At 38.2% G+C, this 26,644-nt stretch overlaps 1 protein-coding gene across 11 annotated transcripts in view; it reads left to right on the top strand.

Moving 5' to 3' along the window:
- EYA4 (EYA transcriptional coactivator and phosphatase 4) overlaps positions 1-26,644 on the top strand; it is a 140,773-nt gene that overhangs the window by 78,655 nt on the left and 35,474 nt on the right. For 5 of the 11 annotated variants that reach the window (XM_042017010.1, XM_042017008.1, XM_042017006.1 and 2 more), the window contains exons 4-6: positions 16,363-16,487; positions 17,633-17,701; positions 22,556-22,648. In XM_042017010.1, coding sequence (XP_041872944.1) covers positions 16,363-16,487; positions 17,633-17,701; positions 22,556-22,648 — 287 coding nt within the window. The remainder of the gene's footprint in view (positions 1-16,362; positions 16,488-17,632; positions 17,702-22,555; positions 22,649-26,644) is intronic. The other 6 variants (XM_042017014.1, XM_042017016.1, XM_042017012.1 and 3 more) reach the window with 3 other exon arrangements.

Below are 26,644 nucleotides of genomic sequence, written 5' to 3' on the forward strand. Positions count from 1 at the left end.
TTCGTCCCCATGTGTTACCAAACTACAAATTCACCAGTGATGATCACTGGTAAATATTGAATCATACACACAGGCCCAGTTGCCAGATAAAGCAGTTATCCAAAAAAGAGCACAGGGATTTTTTTTATGTGTTTAAAAAAGGTCTCTAATATTTCAATTTAATATGGGTTTCAGTGAGGTTATTAGCATAGATTGCAGCTGTTAATCAGATGATTGCTGTCCTGTTCTTCAACATCCATGCTTCTATGTGCATCACATAGTAAGAGTTAAAAGATACGAATTCATGTTTCTGTTTCATCTTAAAAGTCTCTCTCTTAAAGCTTTTGCATGAGAAATAGGCTTTCACATTTTCTCAGTGGTCTCACTTTGATACCCATGCATGATTTTTCATTGGTAAGGATATGAGTGCACATACATGTCCAGAGACATTATTGTCATTAATGCATTCACGAACAAATAGATGGTACTGAATGTCAGTGAGAGCTACCACACTTTTCTCATTCAGTTCACTTGACCAGTTTGTTTCCTCTGCAGTTTGGGCACACTGTTGTGGATGCAAAGCTCACTATGTTTACTGTATCTGAACTATGTTAATGCTGCATGTGTGCATTACCAAACAGTGTTTCCATGACCATTCATACACTTAAAAAAAGAAAAGTGACATGTATCTTCTGCATCCTATTCCTGACAACCAGATCACCAGAACTTCATTCTCAGCAGTTTCAACTAAAATACACCTGAGATTTCTTTCACCTACTAATTCCCTCAACAAGACCTGAACAGTTGTCTCAGAATGATTGCAGTGATTGTTCGTTCTTTCAGTCAGGCATTGGCTGGCCCATGTTTACCAGATCTAACCCTGTAGACTCCTCAGCCCGAATCCAAGCTTTACAGGCATCTGAAAGATTCTGTGATGAGGATTTCATGCTTTTCCCATGATTCTGAAAACCGTTGACCCTCTGTGTACCAGTTCCTGGTAGAGTGGGACCAACAGTATCTTCCCATTCATTTGCAGTACAAGAGATGAACAGTGTTATTGCTACATAGTTAAGAGGAGCTTGCAATTGAGCTGCTGAGCAAGAAAATCCAGTAATAGATATGGAAATTGTGATTAAAGTTTCAGCAGTTATAATAGAAAAAATAAATAGCACTGGTTGTGCAGTAAAAATGAGCAAACCAGTCTACCTAGCTTTCATATGTATTGTTTAAATGCATTAGGCTCCCTAATTTTCTTCTCATACATATCTTAGAATTTTTTTAGAAAGTGAGGGTTTGTTGCCTTGTGAACCATATGTAGCTTATCTTGGCCAGAGGATAATGCTTTTCTGAGTCAGTGGAAGTGTAGCTCCATTGTATTCCATAGTGAATAGTCTGTAGATCATAATGATGTAATAAATGGGCTTCATTTGAGGAAATGAGTTACTGAGAGGGCTCTGATTTAGACTTTGATGGTGAGATTCATCTCATCCTGAAGTGGACATGTAAGGTAGGCACTTCTGAAATGCCATTTATTTGAGCTTCTTTCAATTGACAGCTTACTGTGTCCCTCTGCTCCTGAGCAAACATGCAGACTCCACCAGCAATCACCTGTTGCTCTGCTGATTTATTGTAAGACCAGCTAGATACACAATATGAACCAAGGCAATGAAAGCATTTCTTTCAATTTTATAGATACAGTGTTTCTGCAAAACCGGTCAATTCCAGCAGGGAACACCTGCAAAAATAAGATTATTCTTTAGCCAGGAAAAATGTCTTTTTTACTAGCTTTTGGTATTTCTTGAGCTTGGGGTAAACTATAAGGAAGAACAGACGCAGCAAAACAAATTTTCTGTGAAAAGACAGAATAATTAAATTGAAATATTGCCACAAGTAATTTTGGGGACTGGAAGGGGATGGTATATGCCAGAGTATAGAATTCCTGTCAATGAGGCCACTACAATTATAAACACTTCACCTAAGAGAAATGTTTGGCAGGATCAAGCCCAGACTTCTCAGTCAAGACAGTGACTGGCAAAAATCATACGACAATTTTCCAATTTTAAAATAACTACATTGTGGAATAAGATTTCTCACAAAGACTACATTCTGGGACACACAGGCTTAGCTTGCAGAGGATGTTTTATACAAATCTGTTACTTATTAAAGTTTTGGTGCACTCATTTAGTCTGCATGCCACTTAGGCAGTTGGAATCAATCAAAGTAACATGGTTGGGGAGATCACTCTTCACATACGTGTGGCTGAATGGCATACAGGAACCACGACAATTGCACTACAGTTCCTACCAGGAGTAGTTGCTTTGCTGTGTGAAAATTTTATTTTCAGGCATGTAGTTTTCAGGCAACACAAGTCTCTCCTATTTTTGGAATAGTCTGTGTGGTTACCTCTCAGCCTTCTGAGTGCTCATTCCTTAACTTTAGAAACTCAGTCTACTGATTACCCAAGGCCTATTGAAGCTGGTCACTGTCTGCCCATCAGTTTTTGTTGGCTCCGGATGAAGCCCCCAAGGAGTTCTAAAAATATATATGATGTGTTTACAGAAATTACAATAATCTATTTAGAGTGCAAATAGATGGTAACTGATGACATCACAGGGAAGTATTTTAATAGTTTATATTAACGGATCCCTGTGGCTTATAATAACAAAAGTAATGTATTTTTTATATTTCATGTCTGTTAAAAATTCCTCGGGTTTTTGGTTAATACTGGGCATAACATACTTTCTATGATATTAATAATAATTTATCCCTGTGATCCCAAGCCAGATCATGTCAGTGATAAGACTTCCATTAACCTGAGTCAATGGTGGGTCAGACTTTGGAGTAAATGAAAACAACAAAACCCAAGTTTTGAGACATTTTTTTTTTATAATTTATATCACCACATAGGAAAAAAAAATTGATAACCAAGATTTTAACAGAAGTGTTAGTGGAAGTAATTTGGAGATTTTGGAGATCAAAGTGCCTTGTGATTTTTGAGTTTGTTAAAGAGAGCAGGATTTCTGTATTAATTAATATATCCATCAAAATTTTATAATTGTTGAATCTTCGGGAATATCTTCGATAGGATAAATACTGGTTTTGAGTGAAAGAAGATAACCTAAGATTACGCCTGCAAATGTTTTTGCTTAATCCAGTAGTGTTTTAAAGTCTTATCCTAAAATTTAGCTGGATTTTGAGCCATAAAATGACAGTGTTTGTTCTTCTTACATGTGCAGCACAAGTAATCACAAGGAGAAGGAGCTCTGTTTCTTTCTCCTGTGGTCTATTTTCTTCTCTGTCATATCACATTACAGCAGTACACAGGAGAACTAATTCAGACTCTGTTCCAGCTTCTTTGACCTCTTGTATACTCTAAATATATTTTACCATTGGTGAGCCTGAATAGTAAAAATATTTGATTCCACCTACTTTGCACTGGAAAAATTCTGAGAAGAATGTAGACAATGAAAAGAAAATGGCTGTTGAGATCCAAATCACTTGTTCAGCGATTGGTGCAGGTTGATTTTTATATGAATCACATTTTTCCTCAAATATTTTTAAGTGTAATTTCTTGGCTAGATGTTTCATGTTTTAAATGCCATCAGTCAGTCTTATGTACTCAGTAAGCATTTAACTAACACCATGCAGTTAGTATGCTGTGCTCATATTTAACATATCACAATTCACCTCTTTGCCTTCCTGCGAGGCCTTCATCAGTCATTAGAGAAAAAATAAGTAGGAAATAAAAATAGAATTGTCATGGTTTATGCCCAGCTAGCAACCAAGCACCATGCAACCTCTCTCTCACCTCATCCCCCACACACCCACCCCAGTGGAATGGTGACAAGAATCAAAAGTAAAGCTTGTAGCTTGAGATAAAACAATTTAATAATTGAAAAAAGTAGAATATGTAATCACAGTAAATAATAATAATAAATGATAATAAAAAAAACCCCAAACCCTAAACACTACAAAAAAGTGATGCAGAGTAGAGTTCCTCACTGTCTGCTGACTAATGCCAGACCCTTTCCCAGAACTCAGATAATTCCCACTTCCAGATAACTCCTCCAGTTTATACACTGGGCATGATATTCTATGGTGTGGAATATCCCTTTGGCCCATTCAGGTCACTTGTCCCCGTTATGGTCCCTCCCAGCCTTTTTTGCATACCTCCTCACTGGCAGAGCATGAGATGTAAAAGGAAAAAGTCCCTGACTTGGGATAAACACGACTTACCAAAACCAAAACATTCTCATGCTGAATCCAAAACAGCACTGCAACAGCTACTGAGAAGAAATTAACTCTATCTCAGCTAAGGACAAGAATGAACAAAAAAAAATCCGGATAAAGAGACCACATGCAAATAAGGTAATTGCAAGTTTGCTTTCTTTTTTTCTAACATCTGCATCTTCCACACATTACACAAATGTGTGTTAAACCTGTTGTAATATTTTAGGCTTTGCCTCCCCTCCTTATGTTAAGACAGCCTTATCAGAGAGCAGTTCTGTACCTGAGCTCCCTCCACACGCAGCTTAGTCTGAGCAGCAGTCAGTGTTGTTCTCCTCTGGGAACAGAAGTCAAAGGATCCATATGACAAGGAGGGAAAGAGGCTGCTCCATAAGCAGCATCTGGCTCTTTGGCAGATTTGTCAAGCACTTCTGCTAATGGGTTTGGATTTGCCCAGGGGTCTTTTATGTGGTTACATTGCAGATGGTCTGTCTGTTCTATCTTCTCCTTTTGAATACTTTTATTAAAAAACCCAAACTGATAAGGTTCTTTATGAGTCTCACAAGATGCCTGTGCAGGCTCCTTTCTGTTAGTCATTGCAAAGCTTTCCATATATTCTAATGTGTGTCTTGAGTTTTGTTGGCAATTCTGGACTTAGTTCTCCAGTTTAGCTTCCAAGTGATGTAATTTACTGTGATCTGAGTTCATATTATTGTCAAATTTCTCTGGGAATTTCTTAATGTCACTTGTAGAGCAGAAGTAACTTTACCTCCCCTTGAAGCATGAAATATACTTGCCTTCCACTAGCCATCCACCTTTGAAAATATAAGTTCAAATCTGGATTTGGTTAAATGTGAAAATTAGCAAGATGGTCTCAATCTAATTCATAGGGGATTTGTGTCTGCCATTTAAGAGAGGCCCAGGACTGAAGCAGCAAGTCTGTGGGAAGGTATGTTTGGCAGAGCTATGGAGAAAGGCATATGCAGTGCCCAAATAAATAAAGCAATTCCACAGATCAACTTTTTAACAGAATTATTTATTGTATGGCGCAAGTGCAGAAGAGGGCAGAGAGGGAGAACATCCTGTTTGATGAATTCCATTTAAGTTCTGTTTCAATTTACAACTAAATCTCTGTCACTTTAATTTTTAAGGGTTTTGGGATTTTATTTGCTTTTCAGTGTAGAAGTAATTGGCAGGTGACTAGACATAAGATCATGCTTTATTCCTATGTTATTTCAGGCTTATGTCTTATTTTCCTTCTAATTATGTAGATTAAATTAAATAGAAAATAAACCCCTGTGCTCTCAAAGATGTAGTGCTTTTCATGACTTTCTCAAAATAGTACCAGAGAAGAACATTCATCCCTCTTAGCATTTCATTATTATACCATGTTTCCCAACAGCAATACTTTAGCATTTGCTGAGAAACAAGAATAATTGTATCATAAAAAGCAATCATATTGTTATGAACACCTCGCACCCTGCCCTGTCTCGCAAACCAGGTTCTTGGGGAACCAGTGGGGAACCTGTGCTAAATGCAGTAAAGTTGCGGTCTTACATCTGCACCGTGGACGTGGGTGGACTTAAAAACCAACAGCACTGCAGGGCTTGTTTCCTGCCACCTTGTTTTTCTCTCAGTACTTGGACAGAAGTGGATATTTAATGATTTTAAAAGGCTAAGCGTTATGTCAGAAGTCTTGTTGGGATCCAATCATTTGGTGTAAACCGTGTTTTAATCAGAGGGAGATATAAATGAGGGTTACCAGCAGACAGGCTGGTTCCCAGGGCTGCTCTGTGTGTGCTGAGGCAGTGAGGGCGGGAGCGGTGGCTCTGCTGGCACCCCACTCCTATGACTCTGGCCAGGCAGGCAGGCATGCCCTGGCCTGGTGGCTGGGTTATCTGCATGCAGGCTGAGCTGGAACTGGAGGTGTTACAGATTTGCAGCTGCTACCTGCCCCTTCTTGTGGCCCCAGGGGATAATTCAGGGAAGGGGAACTGTGCCCCAGAGCTCTCAGCGACACGTATTTATTAAGTCTTAGAAAAGTCACCTACTTCACCCCAGATGAAAAAGGTGTGTGTATGCTTTAAGTTTCAAATTATAAAATAACTTGGGGAAATCAAACAGTAAAGCAAAATGAAGTGTAGTCATTTTATATCAATTGTAAAGAACAGCCAGCATTGGTGCATTTATCAGAGCATCATCCTTTTCTTGCTCAGAATACCAGAATTTGTTTTGAGTGTAATTAGTTATGGAAAGTTCTTTCAGATTCTTCCAGGCAATAAGGTCACCCTGGGCAAAATGACAAGGGATTTGTGCAACACACCTAGTGTACCTTGCCATCCAGAATGGATGTGCTCAGCTATACCTTACAGCAGTGATCAGATGCTGAAGCAGTTAAGGCATCAGGCAGTCAGCAAGTTGCATATATTTGTTTTATATTCTAAACCAAACTCATTGTTGGGACTGCGATTAGAGAACAGAAATAATTGCTTTTGACACAAACTCTTTTGGAGCCAAACATAATGTGCTCCACATGAGGTAAACTACAGAATATTTGTCTTGGGAGCCAAGATTCAGATCGGGTTTAACTTACAAGGGGAACTTCACTGTTAAAAGTGAGATGTGTTAATGTTTCCCACGTTAGGACTGCTTGCCAGTAACTCTCTGCATTTTATATTTACCAAGAGAAGATTCAGAATGTTTGCATTAAAATATGAATAGAGAATGAAAATACAAGCTTTTGGCAACTCCTGTATTCTGCTTAGTCTGTCATCATAACTCGTCCTTTCTGGAAGCTGATGAAGTTCTTGCAACGCCCCTGTACTGGTGACTAAAGAAATTACATTGAAATGAGGTATGGTCACTCTTAATACAGCACACCTGAAAGAGCTTCTTTCCCTTTGGACATTTCCTGCTGAAGAAGACCCATGTTACAATAACTAGTTTGAAATACAACAGACATCTCAATTTAGGGTGAGTCAGACACAACCTTCCCCTTGCTCTTTTTTTAATGAAAATATGAGCTCACACTTACATCATGCAGTCCAGGCTACGCTGAAGCCAACAGCAAAATTCCCAGCCCTTCATCCCTGATTTCCCAATTTTAGATTTGCTTAAATATTGCCTGACATGAATAGAGTTGACATTATTATATTTAAATTCATAATAATTTCACTGCAGTAAGCAGTGTCATTTTGAAGGCTGTGTTTTACAATGGATATATTAGCAACAGGCTAGTAATTGGCAGAGCTGGTCATCTCCACATTCCTCTCTATATATGAGAAACAGGTTTTGTTGCTCAAATCAAACTCAAAACCACCAAAGACTGTGAGATTCTTCAGTCACTGGGTTTGTTACCTTAGGTCCGGCCAGATCATCTGTCACAGATGTAGAAGGGATGCTGAAATTTCCAGCAGATTTTTCAGATGTGACTCTGAGCAGTTGTTCTGCAGAAGTGGTGGCAGAAGTGGGGGGAAGGCCACAGGCTTGCTGTTTGCATTCCAACCATCTCCACAGAAGTGTTTGTTATTTGTTTATGACACAGCACATCATGTTGTCAGAACCACATCATTTGCAAGTGCCCGTCACATCTGGAAGTGATCAGAAGCTGTTGGGTGAACTACTCTTTGAAAATGCGGCCCTGTGGTCCAAAGACTTGCATTTAGATCTTATGTATCTGTAAACTGGTAGTTTATATTTCATGTAATTTGGATACTTGACAAGCTCCCCATGGAACAGTGGTGTCATATTCATTTTTGGTTTATTTAAATACTCACATAAGGACTTCAAAACCCACTTTAGTATTTTTTTTTTTCTTTTTTTTAAGTAGCAGGTGCCTGTGTACCTTTATGTGTTTTCTGTTCACATGTCCAGGCTTGGGATGGGCCAGCCTCAGCCTGTATATGTAGTAAGAGAATTGACCACCCAGCCCTTCTGTCTGCCATTCCTTCAGTCCCTGGTCCTTGACACTTATAGTTTAGATGCTGTCTCTCTGGCTCCTGGACTGGTTTTCTCCAACCAGCTGCCTTTTTCCACAAGAAGATGGGAATTATCTATTCAGACACCACATTACTTCTTTCCAGATACTTCCTCCAGTGACTGGAGTGTAAACCACGAGCTAAAATTGCATCCCATCAAAACTGTGGCTGTCACATAGTCCAGAAAAGAGATCAAAGGCTGGGATCCAGCTGGCCGAAAGGTATTGCTCTGCACAGCTTTGCTTTTTGTGTGTGCATCAGTTTATTATATCACAGTGTAACAGTTTCCCATATAAAACTATCATTTGCCTTCATCAACTCAAACCAATCTTAAACTTCAGAGTGGAGAGAAAAGGTGGAAGAGAAGCATATGGACAAAAAGTGCCTCCCATTACTTACCTTTTCAGTGTCAGCCTGCTTATTTCCCTACTCTGAATCTGTGTTTTGTAATTGAACAACCTCCTTAGAATAGAGAGGGTGGCCTGGAAGTTTATGCTGGGGCAAATAACTTAGTATGTTCCACTGATTTGTCTTGATTTTTATTTATTTATTTTAATCCTTGTTGGCTTTGGACAAGTCAGCTACATGTCCAACAGGAAAATCCAGAAATGGCTCCTAGATATTATTCTATGTTTTATCCAAAAGTGTGGAAATCCAAATTAATTTTACATTGTCTTTTAATTGTGACAGGGAAATGACATTCATTCCCAATAAAAGTGAAAGCAGTGATAAATTAATGTAATGTGGATTTGTGGCTGACTGAACTGCACTACAATAGACTGTTTTCTGTGGTTTTCTGGAAACCACATGAAATGACATTAAACTGAAATAAAATGTGTCAGTCAATCAGAAAGAAGGAAAACCATGCAGTTACTGACCTTTAAGCAAAGAATAGTTTTCAGCAATTATATAGCACAACAATCTAGCCTGTCTAAACTCATTGGTGTGTTTAATCATCATGAGAGCAAACCTAAACTTTTCACTTCCAGGCACAAGAACACCAGTTTTTCTTTCTGGCAAAAATAAACTTGAATTTGTAAGCAATTATCTTTCACAGTATTTATTCATATCTTCTCATCTGAGTCACAAAGAACAAATACATATATCCCTTTCAGTAAAAAAATAATATCTTATTATTATAGCAGTAGCCATATACTAGATTAACAAAAGCTTCAGCCTTTGGCAGTTGTTCATGCAGTGAGAAAAGAGAGAAGCATAGATTTAATAAAGACAAAAAATATCTACACCTAATTGTCAGGAAGCACAGAGAAGCTCAAGGTGACACAGGGTCAAAAAAGGGAGGGTGATAGCAAAAGCTTAACTGGGGAAATGGGCATGGGGGGAGAGGAAGAAGTTGCAGCACTGTTAAAATAGATGTCCTTTTTTCTAGCTGTGAATGGTGTGAGGGGGCAAGCTACAGTGACGGCCTTTGTCACCAAACCTGCTTGCCCACGTTCTCGGCTGAGCCCTCTGCCTCAAGTGCATCCCAGGCACTAACACTGTCTGCCTGTCAGACAGCTCTGTCTGCAGGAGGGTTTTTTCTCCTGGTATTAGAGCTTGAATAGTCAAGAGGACAATAGGCAGGAAAGAAAAACTGAGAAGCAACCACAACCTGTGCCCCTTTATGCCCCGAAGAATTATCTAAGGAGTCCCATCCTCTGTAAGACAAGCAGTTTATTTGGGATCGAAAAAGCTGTTAAACAAAATCAGGCACTTTTGAATTTTCCTCAAATGATTGTTCCTTTGTACTAGAAGGACCCTCTCCATGGTGCAGTTATTGCAATATCTGGGTATGGGTTCTTTCCCTGTGAGCTTGAACTCATGTGCTGGGAAGCTGCATGGTGATATTCCATATCCATTGTATTAAATAGTCCATAGAGAGTCTACTACAGTCCTTACTTTATACTTACAGTTTTGCAAAGTTCTACCTTGTGATACTTTTATTACCTATGTGGTATTCCTTAACATGGTAGAAAAACTTGGATGTTCTAATTATTTGTTTCACTAAGGTTGCCTCTCTTCGATACCCTCTGTCGGACTTTGGTTGTAGATTGACGGAAGTATTTTTATTTTTGGAATACCAATGTGACTTTGCTTTTGCCTCTTTCCACTACTTTTTTGATATGAATGCTGACACTGTACTTGCAAACACACAAGAAACAGAAATTATACAGCTGTAATCTACTTCCTATCCCCAAACGGTTGCAAAAAGTTTAGCACTTGTTTTCTCTACTGTTAAAAAATAAAAAGTAATAAAATAAAACTCTGAGGAGCATTTGCTGGTTTTATCAATATAACATGACATTATTTTACTGTTTCTTAGCACTGTATCGCTTTACAAGTTAAGAAAGGAGGCCTCAAGGAGAGTGGGAAGGAGGTCTTGCTAGTGTCCAGTACTATTATTTGTTTTTAACTCTGGCAAGCTCCCAGAAATTGTGTGTTGGAGGGGCAGCTTTTGCGATATTGTGCCTAGAATAGCAAAAGTTCTGTTTTTTGGCCGTCTACAAAGCTTAAGAAGATCTATAGGTGGGCTTGATGAGCCAGGGAAAACAAGAGAGGTAGTCATCTCAATGGAACAAACTTACCTCATTGGTTTTGCACTTCCTTCCTTACCTTTTACAGTGACAAAATAAAAAATTACAAAGGCTGTCAAATACAGTGTAAAAGCACCTGGAAAAGAAAATACTAGCTTGTATTTTGGGGTTGGTGAAATGACTGGAAATGTTACTCCTTTGAGGAATTTTCTTCAGCTCTGTGTTGTGTTGTACTATGTCAGAGATCTTCCGTGGAAAGGTGTTGGGAAGTTTTCTCTTGTGCATACATTTAGACACATGTCCATGTGTATATTGAGGACCAAAGAATTATTATAAGACTGGATGTATCTGTGTGTTGGTGTACCTGTATTTGTATACAACTGTATATTCCTTGGAAACTTGTTCATCATCCAGAATCCCTCTCTCTTCACCTTTCTTAGTGCCCACTGTAGTCTTTGAAAGGGTTGGTGTAACTTCTTTTTAATTGCATTATTTACAGTCCTTGCACGCAAGAGTAAACATGAAAAACATCTGGCTTAATTATGAATGTAATGTATAAATGCAGTTTTAAAAAAAACAAACAAGACAAAAATCCAAAACAGAAGAAAGCCCTTTATAAATATGGTGTTCTCTAAATTATTGATTGTTTTAAACTTTGTCGCAGATTTTATGTAGATCGAACAAATGACATTTGTGTTTGCGCATCCATTTTGATTGTTTTCATCAGAATAAAGGCTTGTGTAAGCTAGTTCAGACTGTGTATGAAAGAGAGGTGAGCTCACTAGTCCTGTTCAGGACATGGCTGAAAGATCTGCCTAAAAAAATTTATGTGGGAAATGGAAAAAGAAATTACTCCACTTGTCTTCAAAACAGTGCAGTAGGTCTGAGAGCTGAGCTGATACAAGTAGGAAGCAGAGTTAGCTGAGTTTGAACAGTTCTCTTATCCAACTTTCCTATTGCACTAGAAGTTGATTTTAAACAAAGAGAAATTCCATGTTTGTTTCATTTCAGAACAAGGTAGCTGCTATTTAACTGGACAAGACCCCAGGTTTCTGTGAGAAAGTATGGACTGTTTAAGAACTGGGGTTATGATGGGAGGGATACAAGAAAAGCAGGGGGAAACTAACCTAACAACAATAATAATAATAGAAGTAATAATAATAACAGCAGCAATAAAAATAATAATGTACATTTTTGCCACAATGAAGTTTAGTGAGATTCTGCTAAAGAAACGTATGTGGCAAATTTCCTATCAAATACTTTAAAATACTTCAAAAATTTTTGTTATGATTATTTATAAACTAAATTAAATTATTCAATTTTAAGTAGCCTCCATCTAGTCCTTCTTTCAGTTCTGCTGTAATTTGGATTTGCTTCAAATTCTGCACAGAATTGGTATTTGTAAAATGTCCAGTTAGGCTGGCATTTGAAGTACTTTGTTTTCATGTTAGAATATTTATTCCTTTATAAATCTTTGATAAATTATTTCATACTTTTGGTCTTGTTGGTAAAAAAGTTTGAACTGGATTATGTAGCAAAAAGGTTACATTTTAAAACATCATGTCTTTCAAGAAAATTATGTAAATATGTTCTACTTGTAGAATTAGTAAATAATCAAGCTAGTTACAAGCTGTGGAAGGACCCAGCTCTTAGGCCACCTTCATAATAGTTAAACTGGAAATTCAGATGGATAACAGAGTTATAACAACCCAGATTTTTTGAAAATAAATTTTATCTCTGCTGAAAAAATGCAGTGGACAAATGGATATGTGATTGTAACGAAGGGGGAAAATAGAAGAGGAATTTTAAAAACACAATCATAGAAGCAAGGCTTAAGCTTTTTACCTTTAAAACAACACAAGTGAAAGCTATACAGAAGTACAGAGATGCAGTTGTCAAGTGGGGCAATCATTAGTCCTAGTTACACCTTCCTGTGCAAGGTTGGGTTATGGTGTTGGGCTGTGCACTCTGGTGGTCTGGGGTAGGGCACAAGTTCTGTTCATCCACACTTGTAAAGATGGGACAGAAGAGGGTGGAATTTGCCTCTTTGGATGCTGTTCCTTAATCCACTTCTGAGCATAGGCTAACCCTTGAAAAGATATAACTCCAAGCCAGGCAACAGGATATGCTCTAATGGGGAAGGCTCAGAATTCCCACACAGATATATTTTTGATTCAAACCGTCCTCAGTTGGGTAGGGCTGTCCACAGGTTGGAGTTAAAGCCCACTGAGATCTGGGAGACTGTTCTGTGAAATGGGATATTTTAGAGAGTTTTCTAGTAAGCCTCTGAAATGATCCACTAAGCACATGCAAATACCAACTTTCAAAGACTTTAAGCACAACCAAAGCAGAATAAAGGACAAATCTGGCTTGCCAGGTTTCAGGTTTTTGCTCAGAAGCTGGGAATAACGCAAACCTTCTTCAAACAATCAAGATATAATTAAAACATCTTCTTACCAAGCAATCAATTTTCTGTCAAAATGTATCTTTTTATACAATGTAGAATTTTACTTAATTATTCTAAAAAGCAGTCTGAGACGTCACAGGAGGGGGAAAACTAAAGCTCAGTTATGTGCCTGGCAGAGAAACAAAATATGTAAAATAAAATTGTACAGTGTAGTTTTTTAAGCACCTTTAACAATAAACTTTATTCCATCTAAATTGGAACGCACCGCATTTACTAGAAAGCAGTTTTTAATAAATAGCTGCGTGAACGTAGAAGTATTAATTACTCCTTCAGAGATTTCTTTTAAAATTTTTTTAGTGGAGGAAAGCACATACTGAACCTGAACCTGCTTCTGATTAAGTCAGTGAAAGCAGGACTCTGATAAACATTTAGTTTGACGAAATGAATTCAAGATGTTGGAATTATTTCATCCATTTTACTAAGCATTTTTCTTGAATCCTCCATTCACTGAAAGATAAGATTTTAGTAAGCCTGTAGCATCTTCCTGAGATTTTTTTAGGCTAGAGGTAAACTAAATGCATCCAGAAAAGTTAATTGAATAATATGTGTCACACGGAATGTAACGCGCACTTCTGTAAATAAATCACACAGGGATATGTAAAAGTAATCCCTGTACTTGTTCACACAGGATGGAGCACCCAGGATAACACAATGCATGCACATGGTTTTGTGAAACTTTTTATTGGTTTGGATATCCTTTTTATTCTTAATAGACTACCAATAAGTGCAAGATGTTTTTTACTTGTGCAGAAAAGCTATCTATTTGTGAATGCACTACTTTTAAAATAATTTTAGTTAATTAACTTGCCATGTCTGTGAACTGAGATGCCGTTTGTTATACAAAATAAATTAGGGCGATAAAAATACTTCTCTGCACAGAATGTTTCATGCTAGTTTGAAACAAAGAATATTCCTTTTACAACATTTGATTGTTTATATTCTTTGCCAAGAAAATGAGACTTAGTGGACCTCATTTTCTGATTAAAAAAATCTGATTTGATTAAGAAAACCTGATTCATTTGACTGTGAAAAGTGTTTAAAATGGACACTTCTTAAATACACTAGGTAGGTGAGCCAGTGATTTTGCTTATGAAATTTGCATCTTTGGGAATGATATATGCTTGTCTGAAAAGAAATTATTGCAACTTTCATGCTAACCAAGGGAAAAAAGAACACGTGTAAACTTTCTAACCTGGAACTGCCCATTAGGCATCTGTGTGCTCATCATACTTCAACAGGAAATCATGATATTTAAAACTGCCAAGTGAACACGTGGGGAGCATTACGCTGTGTATGCAATGAAACACGCATTGTTTATTTTGTGTAGCATTCTTCTGCTCCCTTAAATACATACAAGATGGAAACTCATAGACTTTTTTTAACCTTTAGCTGCTATCCTTGGACAGAAACTGCTAAACAAAACCTGGCAGACTTGTAAACAACTTGAGTTCATTTCATCTAACACTGATCATATTTCCAGTAGACAATAAATATAACGCGCTGCTGACAGATGTGCAGAAATGTATATACAATTAGATGAAGAAATTTTGTTCAACACAGTTCAAGTCGCAATTTATGCCTTTGCATTTCCTTGAATATGGCTGTAAAATTCTTACCTGCTGATGCATGGCCTCCAGCAACATCAGGTTTTTCCTGCTCATCCAGAGTGCTGCTGGGGAGGCTCTTCCAGTGACTTAGCAGTGCATCTCATGGTTGACTCAGGTATTTACTTGAGTAAATGATATTCTTTGCTTCCTGTGGCTTCGGGTAAGGCCTTCATTAATTTCCTCAGTTGAGATGTAGTATCTTCTACATTTCCTTGTATATATTCAAGACATGAAAGGTCTGAATCTGTATCTTGGGTTAAATGAATGTTATGTGAGGGAATAAAGCATCCAGGAGACCAGCAGAATTAGGAGCACAAAATGCCAGATAATTTCATTTTCTGGAGGGGAAAAAAAACCAGATTCAGACAGCAGACCCATATTTGATGGAAAGGTAATGTAGTTTTGTTTGTTTGCTTTTCCACAGAGGAGGATGTGTGGAGCACAGAAGATAGGCAGTTTCAAAGTGAAACTTGAAATAAATACTTAAGATGTTGGGTGTCACCTTAACAATTTGTCATTGATTTTCCTGGTCATAATATGAATACCTGGGAGCTGTCGTCTTAACTGAACCATTCCAACTGTTCATCTCTTTCCTCACCATCTCAGCCTTCTACAATCTAATGGGGCTTTTACAGCCCTGTAAGACTATCTTTCTGTTGGCCTTTGGACTATACATATGGTAAATCGTTCTCCTGTTACAGATGGGCTGGCAACTTTGCTTATATACAGCAAAATTGTTTCTCTGGGGAAAAAAAATTCCTGTGTCATTAATATATAAATGAAGCAAGGAATAGGCGAGCACGCACTGCAAATTGGATTGCAATTACCGGTCTAAGAAATGCTCCTTGTCTGCTCTGTCTTTGTCTGAGAAAGGCAGATCTGTTGTCACTGCATGAAAGACATCTACAGGCCCGCAGTGTAACTGTGATGCTGGAATTCATTGCAGTCTAAATCCGCTTGACATTTTGCAAGCTTCCCAGAAATTATGCAGAAGAAAATAAATATCAAGTGATCCAAGAAGAATATACACATTTTTAGGAGTAAAGAATATTCCAGATGTACATGAAAGTTCTGTTTGTTCACTCGTATGGTCTGTTCCTGTGATTTAGTGTGGATGCAGTGACTGCTGGTGGTTGGAATACAGATAATGAGAGGCAGAAGTTCCTGTTTCGGCTTTCTATGTAACGCCTGACTTTTCACCTAATTTCTGTATTTTCTTCTAAGAAATACCTGTATACCTGAATTTGTTCATTTATCTCTCCATCTGTCCACCCACATATGTACGCTACCTCATGCAGAGTTTCTGTAGTGTGTTTCAGTGGCAGTTTCATAAGCCTGTGTCACTTCATAATACCTAAACGAGAAGTGAAAAATAGTGGCACTGTTGCTGTTACCTACTTTCCTAGGTTTGGTGAAAAACAAAGATGTCAAAGGAACCTGTACTTATTTGTTAATCTGGCTGCCTTTCACACTCTCCATATTAAAACAAAAAAAAAAAATTATTACAGAAAAAGCAGTTTATTTTCGATAGTATCACAATGCATTAATACTGTCACCTTGGTTTTTAACAGGTCTATGGAAATGCAGGATCTAGCAAGTCCTCATAATCTTGTTGGAAGTAGTGATGCACCAGGTAGTTCCAAACTGGATAAATCTAATCTCAGTAGCACATCAGTCACAACAAATGGAACAGGAGGTAAGTATAAGACACAGCTGGCACGTAGAAAGTTTGGCTAGTTTTTAGTCATATGCATTTTTACCATAATTTCCAGAATTACCATATACCCATTTATAAATCCAGCAGGAATTATGAAACATTGGCAGTCATACAAGTGTAAATTTCTAATTCCTACATCACTTCTTTGATTTGCACCAACTGAAATAAGAGGCAGAACTGAAACAAGGTTCATAGATGAAATAAGGAAAATTTTTGAATGGTTGCTTTCAACACAGTGTTAAATGTTTTCTCATGCCTGTTGGTAGCTTATGAAATAAATTGAATTTTCTGTGTCATACTTCCTTGATGAGTAGTGATTTACACTTACACCCTGAGCTACATGCATTTAGGTTAAATTAAAATCACTGTCAAGAGAAGTACATCAAAATTACACTTATGTAACTTTTTTTTGCTGATCAGTTCCATTTCTTGGGAGGCAACGAAAGTTCATAATAAAGGGATCTTTGGATTTCCCTCAGCAGTAGCTGGTCATTACTGCTGTAGGTGATACTGCAGGGACAGCACTGCCATGCAGCTACAACACAGATATTCCAATGCTTTCAGAAAATCTGTTCAGCCGTAGCTGAATTGGAGCAGTGGGAGACAGGGTGCCACATTCTGAGGTGCAGTCCATGAGAGTGACACCGTGGATATGAGTCAAATTAGAGTTTCTTTTTTAGAGTTTATACATTGCTGTCTATTTTAGCAGTTGGCACTAAGAAAATTTTTTTTCTTTGTTCTTTCTGGCCACAAGGTAGAGCATTTAATCACTTACTCTGTTTAAATAAAAGTCTATCAATGTCAATAAAAATTAGATGTGCCTGTGAGGGTAACTGAGCTCACAAAGAAGGGCTGAACCCTATTTTTAAATAGAATCCTTACTCCACAAAGAGAAAACTTCAAGCATGCTATTGAAGAGCAGTAGTAACTGTTCTTCAATAGGTGCCTCTATATTATACAATGTGCATAAATAAACCAGTTAAAATAATACCCATAAAAACAATACAGTTCCGTTAAAAGACTCGACCTAAAGTGTTGAAACACCGATTTTGATAAATGAAGACTGTTCATTTACGCTGAACAGACATTGGGAGAATGAACTGTTGTACCATTCCTGTTCTCAGGAGACAACATGACTGTGTTAAATACTGCAGACTGGTTGCTGAGTTGCAGTACTCCCTCCTCTGCAACAAGTATGAGAGACCCTGGTACAGTGCATGCGTGTGGTGTGTCTCCATGACTGCTGTGTGACGTTCTCTGTGTTTGCTCTGGTCTTCTGTTATGCAGTTTGAATGTTCTCATGGGGTTCCCCCCGACCCCTGCGCCTTTTTTCCCTATCCTCTCTCAAAGGCTTTTCCCACAGCCAGAAAACTGTTAGGAAGTTGCAACAAGTAGTTATCTTACAATGCTTTGAAAGTCATTTGATGAGCAAGGAGAATTTAACTCGCTTATAATTAGCTTAGCTGTCTACATGCTTTGAGTGGCTGGGATTGTCTCATGGTGTTCAGCATTGCTGGGAATTGCCAGTAGTCAGCATTGGTGGAAATCAGACCAATGGAATTTTCACAGAATGCCCATTTGCTTTTCTTTTATTTTTAAGCAGAGCATTTCTTGATTACTTGAGCACAAGTCAAGGATGTCAGTATTGTTCTTACTCCTACTATGACTTTCACTATTAATCAAAGCTTATGTCTGATTTGCTGCCACATGTAACTTGCCACTTTACAAAATTTTGGTCAAATTTTCCAAGCTGTTGTTTTCATTTTTGGGTTTTCTGACATGTATTATGAATTTTCATAAGTTGTAAGGATCAATAATAACTCTATATGTGACATTGTTACAGATTAATCATAAGTGTAACCCTTATGGGATTAATCATAAGTGTAAACATGCACAACCATGTTTCTCTACAAGTCGTTATATGGGTGCTTAAGTTGTGCAGGTTTGGACTAAAGTTAGGAAGATTTCAAAAGCTTGCCTTTTTAAAAAATGCCTCAGAATTAGCTTGCCATTTGTAAAACACATATGCAAAGAAAATTTACAAAAAACCCAAAACTTGAGCACAAAAGATCATTTGCACTAGAATAACTCGTTCCATGTGAATGCTCGTGCTCAGTTACAAGAATTTAAGGAAGGACTGAGATAACTTAGTCTGTCACCTCGTTTAACTGTTCAGCATGTTGAGGTAAATATGGAAGGTAACAATTTAAGTCCTCATTATTAGTAGTGAGGAAATACAGTGTGTTACTTGAATTAAGTCTGATTTTCCATAGGCAGTAGAATGTTTAGAATTGTGCTTCTAGTTGAATATATTCCCAGGAAAACTCTGTGACAAGCTGTGTGGTTTATTGTTTTACATGAGCTTTTAAAATCAGATTTGTTTGCTATAACATCTGTTGCACTTGCTTGTCCTCCTTCATGCATGATATTAGCACTGCTTGCCCCTAAAACTCTGCATTCATTTTCAGTCCTTAACATAGAGGGATGCTTTAGAGAAAAAAAGAACAAAACAGGGCAGCAGAGTAGCAGTCATTTTGGTCTGCTACATCCTTTCATCAAGTAAAGAAGGTATTTTGTAGAAGCTGTTGCTTGCTGGGAGCTGTATTCTGAGTTAGCCTTAAAATAATGAAGTTTGGACGAGATCCCTGGAGGTCATTTGGGCCAAGCACTGCTCAGAGCAGAGCCAACTTTGCTGTTAGATCATGTCGCTCAAGGCAGCACTGACTTTTCCTCCTACATCTAATTGGATTTTTCCCTTAGTGCAGCCTGTATCTGTTCCCACCTGTTGTTTCCCAGGGCACCTTTTGAGATGAGTGTGCCTTTGTTCTTTGTCTTCTTTGCACCTTCCCATTAGATAGCTGCAGGCAGCAATTAGGTGTCCCCTCAGCCTCCTTTTCCTAGGACAGAACAAGCCCAGTTTTTTGTGTCTCCTTGCACATCATGTGCTCCAGCACCTGATGATGTTGGTAGCTCTACTTTGTTTGTGTGTTGCTATGGTCTAAGCCCATCTGGCAACTAAGCAGCACACAGCTGCTCACCCTATCCCGGCTGCAACTCAAATGTATTTCCAGTTAGAGATTGCATTTGATTTTATTTTCACTCTTTCGATATGTAAACAGAACAGTAGTTCTCTTGAACCAATGTTAGAATTTTTTCTCCTAAGGTAGCTTTGTGCTTTTTCCCTTCTTTGTTCAATGACATACAACCTAAAGAAAAATAGGTAATAGTCAAAATCTCTAGCTACACTGAGGAAGGACCCTGAGGAATTCCTTACTGTAGTAAAATCTGAATGCAAAAAAGTAGAACTGTTTAAAATCAAGCACATTTAAAAACACTTTCTATATGTATTTTTCAACAAAACTCAGTGCCAATATAATGTTTTTCCTCAAGTTAAGTACAGGAGAGTTCCTTTTGGTTTTGATTCTTTGCTTTCCAGGGAAAGAAAAAAGATGGTGTCTATTTGTGCTGATGGCAGTGCACTGCAGCTGGCATTAACCAGAACTAGATACAATTCTAAAGTAAACATTTCAATTCATGACTGAAGTTTTTGTTCAATATAACAGTTAAGCACATACCATCATCCTGGATGCAATACTGAATATTTGTATCTTGCTATGGACAATAGTGAAATACTTTCTTAAACAGAAAGAGATAAAAAAGTACTTTTTTTCATGTAGGTAGAAGCCCAGACTTTGCAGGAGTACATAGAGGCATCCATATGTAGTAATCAGCAAATAAATTAATTTAGATACTTTATATGTTCCTCATGACTGAGAGGTTTAGTGAAGGCCATCATTTTGTGACAAACGACCCTTGAACTTGTTCTTGATATGTGTTCTATTGATCTGATGAAAATAAAATCACATCCTTCTCAAATAATTATAGAAATGGCAATGACTGATTACTCTTACGAATTACTTTTTTTCATTTTGGGTAATTTTTGTCACAGCTTTTTTTTTCTTTTTTTATGGAAATATAATAGCCAGCAAAATGAGAAGGAGTGCACAAAAGCTTGAAAAAATGTGGCTAAAATTCTTTCTTAACGATTCCATACTGAATTAATATCCTGCTGCTTACAGGGAGACTATTTGGCATGGTAGTTTTATGAAAGAGAAACAATGATGAAAAGAAGTTTACATTCAAAAGACACACATTCAAAAATTTTTTAATCTCAGCCAGTAAATGGAAAGATACAACTGTATAACTGAAACCAGAAGGTGCTACTTGGTTTGGTTGGCACTGGTGCACTGGTAATGCTGCAGGGAACTCTACAAGTCACAGAGGCAAATGCATCCCAATTTCTCCTGCTTGATCTAAACAGGTGTCCCTCTGAATTCAGCACAGGTCACTTGTACAGTTGTAGATATCAGCAGCATCCCATGTGGCTTCCTGAAGTAAGGAAGGCACACATTAGGCAGTGTGACCGGAAATGGGATGTGATTTTGTAGGAGAGGTAACTCACACGGGGCTCATCAGAGGCAGCTTTACTGGTAGCTGTGCAATTCCCAATGAACAGCTCACTGCGCTCACAGACACAGGGATGAATAGCAGAATGCGTCTGTAGGTGTTGTTCTGGACATTTTCCCCATGAACTTTATTTAGCTCATGCACTGCCTTTTCCTCTGCAGACTGTATGAGGGACGGTGAACTTGAAGGCAGCTCAGGCCGTACTCGGACTGAATCGACCTTTGGAAGTACCTCTCTGTCTCAGATAAACATAAAGGGAGATTAGTAGGCACCTTTTATATGTTTGATTTAGGTGACTTGAATCTGAGCCACAGTTTTTAGATACCTTGCCAGCTCAGAACATGAAATTCCCCCCTTTCCCATACTGCTGCCAGTGAAGTCAAACGTGGATGCAGTGATGTTGACAGATGAGAGCTTTGGTCAGCTTAGCTGATGCCCCTCAGAGGCATCAAGTAACCAGCTGGCAGAGAACACTTTTCCTTGGCATATGTTAGACCTGCTGGGGGGCTCTGCCAGGCTGGCTGTCACAGCAAAGGCTTCTTCACAAATCCCGGGCTGTGCCCTCAGAATTTGGATACCTGGCATGCAACTGTGGTAGCTGCGTGTGCAGGTCGTCATTGCCTATTCACTCTGTGCCCATGGACACTGACCACTCCTGTGATATCCATAAGCATGTGATGAATGTCCATGCCCAGCCTTTACTGACCTTCATGAAGAAATTGTGTTAATATATTGAGGCTTCCACATTTGCCAGTCAGACAGCTAATAGGAGCTGCAGGGTATTCTCTACTGCTGTTTCTGACCACATCAATTGGACGGGTGGTTCCCAAATTCCATTACAAAAGCCCATGCCAAATGTTCTGTCCAGGTAACAAATTAAACTATAAAATATTTATTGCCTCTGTGGTGCTTTTTGTGCTTTCAGCTACAGCTTGGACGGTAAGACTGCATGATAATCCCTAAGAAATAATATGAGTTCGGAGTAGATCAAACTGTTTTGTAACCTCTGAGTAAGAAGCTGATTTGTCATGGCTGTTATTTCTGACCTACTCTAGTTCTTTGGCTTTTTTTTCTTTCAAACTTCTCTCTTCATTTATGGAAAATTGCTTGCTATGACCTAGCTCAAAAAGGCCCCCACAGACTCTGTAAAAGGGGAAAGGGAAAGGCAACATGCTGGCACTGTGAAAGTAATTTGGTTCTGTATGAGCATGAAACCATATTATAATTGTTTTACTTGTCAGGAAAAAGTATTTTTGTTATGTGCTACATCCCTTGACAGCTAGCATTTCCTTCCTCTGTGCTACTCTTAGGGAATTGCTAGAATCCATTAGATTTAAGTTGAAATCTCCCCAGAAGATCGTCCAGTTGCTAAAACCAATAGCTAGGTGAATGCACAGATGTGCAGATAAATGCGCATTCCTGTCAGATTCCTGCCGATTGTCTCAGTATGGTGCTAGAGTGAAGGTTGAAGCTGTTGCACGTGTGCTTGTTCGAGCTGGACTACCACTAGTGAGGCTGGCATGAGGACTCCAGTACAAATCTAGAAGTAAAATCTCATATCTACTTATTCTTCTATGTAGTGTCTCTTCTTGCAGTCAAAACAGAACCCATGAACAACAGTGAAACAACAACAACAACTGGAGATGGATCGCTTGACACTTTTACTGGGTCAGGTAAAGCCATAATAAGATGACATTTTGTTAGATTCACATTAGTGCAACTTTTAATAACCTTCACTAATGAATATTTGCATGGAAGCCATCTTTAAAAAGCTACTATAAAATATTATAGTATTTTATACCTAATAATAATAATAATAGAAATAATAATAGCTTTTTCATTTTTGTAAATGCAACTCAGCAATTTACATGAGGTGTGATCTTAAAGAAGATTTAATGATGCCTAAGACCACTGCTGTATGCAAAAGTCTCAAAATAATACTGTTATTATGGTACTGTAGATCTTTTTCTCAGTGTTAGTGTCATATGATATCAGAAAAAATAAGGGGATTTTATTTGTAACAGCAATTCTAATTTGAACAGTTTTAGATCTTAAGGGTTATACCTCAGTGCTAATCCTTTTGCTCCTGTTAGCAGTGTGTTAAACACTGACCAGATTGCCACGTTACTTTCTTTCCACTGCGATGAGCTACTTTCTTTCCAAGAAAGTAGTTTTACTTTAAATAATTGTAGGCTTCAATTATTTCTTAAAAAATTCAAACAAACAGTGGTTTAAGTAGATCCCTATAAATTATTGAAATGTGATGAACTGTGGAAAAACACAGATAATCTGCCTTCTAATCATTAAGTTGAATCCTGCTAATAATAATATTAACAAGGAGAGGAGGGAGAATAAGTTTTGGATCTGGAAATATCAGTTCAGTAACGACCTGACAGAAATGTCACCAAAGCCATGAATCACCACTCCACACCAATGCTCCTACTACTTTGGTAGACTTAGGTAGTCAAGCCCTATTTAAAATATTTTGGAAATCACAATGTTTCTGTGCAATTTTTTTTTTTAATCAGGTATATGTTTTTTGCAATTGTCTTTTAGCCATCAGTTAAACCCAAGAGCTGATTATTCAGAAGAGTATTTATAACTAATTTAATGCCTGAAGGAAAGGTATTTTGTGAGATTTAAAGCAAGCATTTGCTATTTCTGATTAGAAAAAATGAAAACATTGTCCTCATTATAATTATACTGAAAGGAACCCCATCAACTTAAAGGCTAAAAAATTCCATAAAAAGTTAAATAGTCTGGGCTAAAATTTAGCTTTTCTTTTTCACTCTGTTTTTACTCAATGCTAAAATTTTATTAGTAACGGTTGCAAATCATAAAATATCCAAATCTATATATTATTTTTTGATTTTTGGTCAAATTTTATCCACTTCTGCAATGTATTTAAGGCAACTGAGTTGTACTCTATGGCTGAAGCAACATTGGAGCGCCGGGAACTGCAGCCTTCAGCTCAGGTTTAGATAAATAAGTAACAGCTTGATTTCCCCAGGTGCCACTCACCCGTCAGCTTCCACTGACTTCAAAAGAAGTCTTGAGATCTCTACACTTTGGATATTTGGAAAGTTGGTGCCTCAAAAAAAAAAAAAAGAAAGAAAAAGCAGGAATTTGAGCCTTGCATAATCCTTTTTTGCCTGTTAGCCACCTGCATGCTCAAAAGAAATATGAACCTGATTCTCAGTTTAGTGCAGAAACTCAAGCATTAAATGAGTACAGTCATTCTCAGCGGGAAATCAATAGTCTGCCTGTCTGGGTGATGTGCAGTCTTCATCACCAGAGCGAGACGCAGAGCTGCCCTGATAAAGCACTCAGCCTTTCTTAAAGATTGAATACATTACTTCCACGTTTGCCTTTTACTCGTACTCCCAAATCAGGCAATTTGGTTAAGTCTAGTTTTGTGGGAGAAGTACTAAAGCGCAGTAAAAACTCAACAAAAGTGGGACTTCTCTGAGATTTTTAACCTAATTGGTTAGCTGGGAAGTTTAGTGGGTTGCCAAAGACAGTAAATGCTCAGCAGTAGACAGATGTCATTTCAAATGAGCCACCTGCAACTGAAAAAATGCATAACAAAGCCCAACACTGAACAGTCTGTGTTTTCCTGAAAATGAGGTACATATGTGTGTTACTCCCAACTAGGACAACGTCATGATGCCAGCACTTCCCTTTATTTTATGAAATGAGACATGGATGAAAAGATAATTCCTGGTGCTGAGACACATTTGAGAGACTGCAATGCAGAAATCCTCTCCTTCAAACACTCTACCCATTAAAATTGATTTCCATGCTCTAAGGGCAGTCAAAACACATGACCTGTCCTGGAGCTGAGCAGAAGGCTCAACAAGCCCTGTGGGGTGTAAAGTAGTCATCTTTGTCCCTAATGACCATCTGTAAGTGATGGTCAAACAGATTGTGTGAGATATAGGGCAGGAGAGACAGATTAGACTTCACAGAAAACTGTGATTCTGTGAACTGTTGATTGAAAACCTGAAAAGATAAAGCACGTAGATCTCTTGAATTTAGAGTGGCAGTTCCCTGGCTGCTGCGATCAGGCAGGATCCTGTTCAGGGCTGCAGCCCATGTGTTATAGCTCATGCTCAGGGCTCCGGTTCCCCTGTGCTGCAGAGCTGCCCCTGGGAGACCCTGTGCCTCTGGGCATGGGTTAGCCGGGTGAGGAGTCATGTTTGCACCCCCCTTCCTCCTCCTTTTTCTTTAAAGAAGAATAGTTGGTAATTAGTATCGGTGTACTCAGTTTGCAGCTCTGTGATTCTGCAGCGCACTCCCACTGGGGTGGGCATTCACAGGATTGGAAGAGGTGCGCAGCCCTGAACTGAGATTTTTATCCACTGTGAATTTGTTGCAGCTGATGTGCTGTAATACTGTGTATATATTGCTTACAATAGTGGATTAATTTGAGAACTATTTTATCATTTGAATGGAGTAGTGCGAGAGGTATTTCATGTTCTCATTGTTTTTACTTAGTATTTATTACACACAGGATATAGAATACAGTTTATAGATAAAGAAAACAATTTCTGAAGGCTATAAAGGTGACGTTAGGGAATGTCACTGCTGCTTAACCTACATTTGGTTCCCTTGTGCATAGAGATTTTGATGTTACTTAAATGAGGTCCTTTTAACCTAACCTTTTTGCACAGAATTTTCCAGATGTGTAATGAAAAATTACAAAACTCCAGCCCATATTAGTATACTGAACCCAACACATGCTATTAAAACAGTTAATGGTCATTTAAACCCTCCACAACCACCTTGGCCAGTTGAACTAGGAGAGTAACTGGGAAGAGCTCGCTGTCGGCTTGTCCCTTCTCTGAAACAATGTTAATGGGGACTGAAGAGATCAAGGGTCTTATACCTGCCCTGAAGGGCATTCCTCTGGTAAATTCAAGTAGAGAAGCCTTAGGAATATTTGAGTTTTTTTGAGAATAAACAAATTTGATTTTTTTTAACGTAAGCAACACAAAAGAGCATTTAGCCCCATTCATTGAAATGGGTATATAAAGTGCTGCAGTTATAAAACCCATAGCAACCTGTCTCCACCATCTCCCTCACTGCCAACAGTCCTCAGAGAAGGGAGAAGTTAGGAGGCTATCCAGCAGCCAAAGCTGTTAAAGCTCTATAACCCCTAGAATGAGCAGTCTCATCTATGAGATACAGGTGTGGTCATACTCTTATGGTAGGCCTTACACCCTGTGTTTCTCAAACATCTCACAGTCTACAATGTAGTGCACAAATTGCAGGGACAAGCTACAGAGAAACAGTGAAAAGAACAGATTTTTTAGTCTTTCCTCTTTCTCTTCCTTACAACTGATAGTATCATCAGGGAAAATTGGGGAAAAAAGCAAGGAAATTTAAAACCAGACACATTCCAAAAACATTGTATTTTCTTGTCTGAATTTTAAAAATAAGGTATATGCGGAAAGAATAATAAAGCAGTCAGGAGAGTTTTTGCTGAAAATTATTAGGTTTTGATAAGTTATTTTGATTTAAAATGAATTTTGATAATTTAAAGTAATTTAAATGAATAGGAATTAGTTTTTTTGTAGTTTCCATAAGGTGGGGTGGCATGGTAAACGTGCTTTAACCAAACTGATTAATTAAGTGAGCTCTCATCCAGCAAATGATCAGACAAAAAG

The sequence above is a fragment of the Corvus kubaryi genome, unplaced genomic scaffold (assembly GCF_017639235.1).
Source record: "Corvus kubaryi isolate FWS band 111438036 unplaced genomic scaffold, C.kubaryi_AGA036_p1.0 split3-73, whole genome shotgun sequence".
In the NCBI taxonomy this organism is placed as follows: Eukaryota; Metazoa; Chordata; class Aves; order Passeriformes; family Corvidae; genus Corvus; species Corvus kubaryi.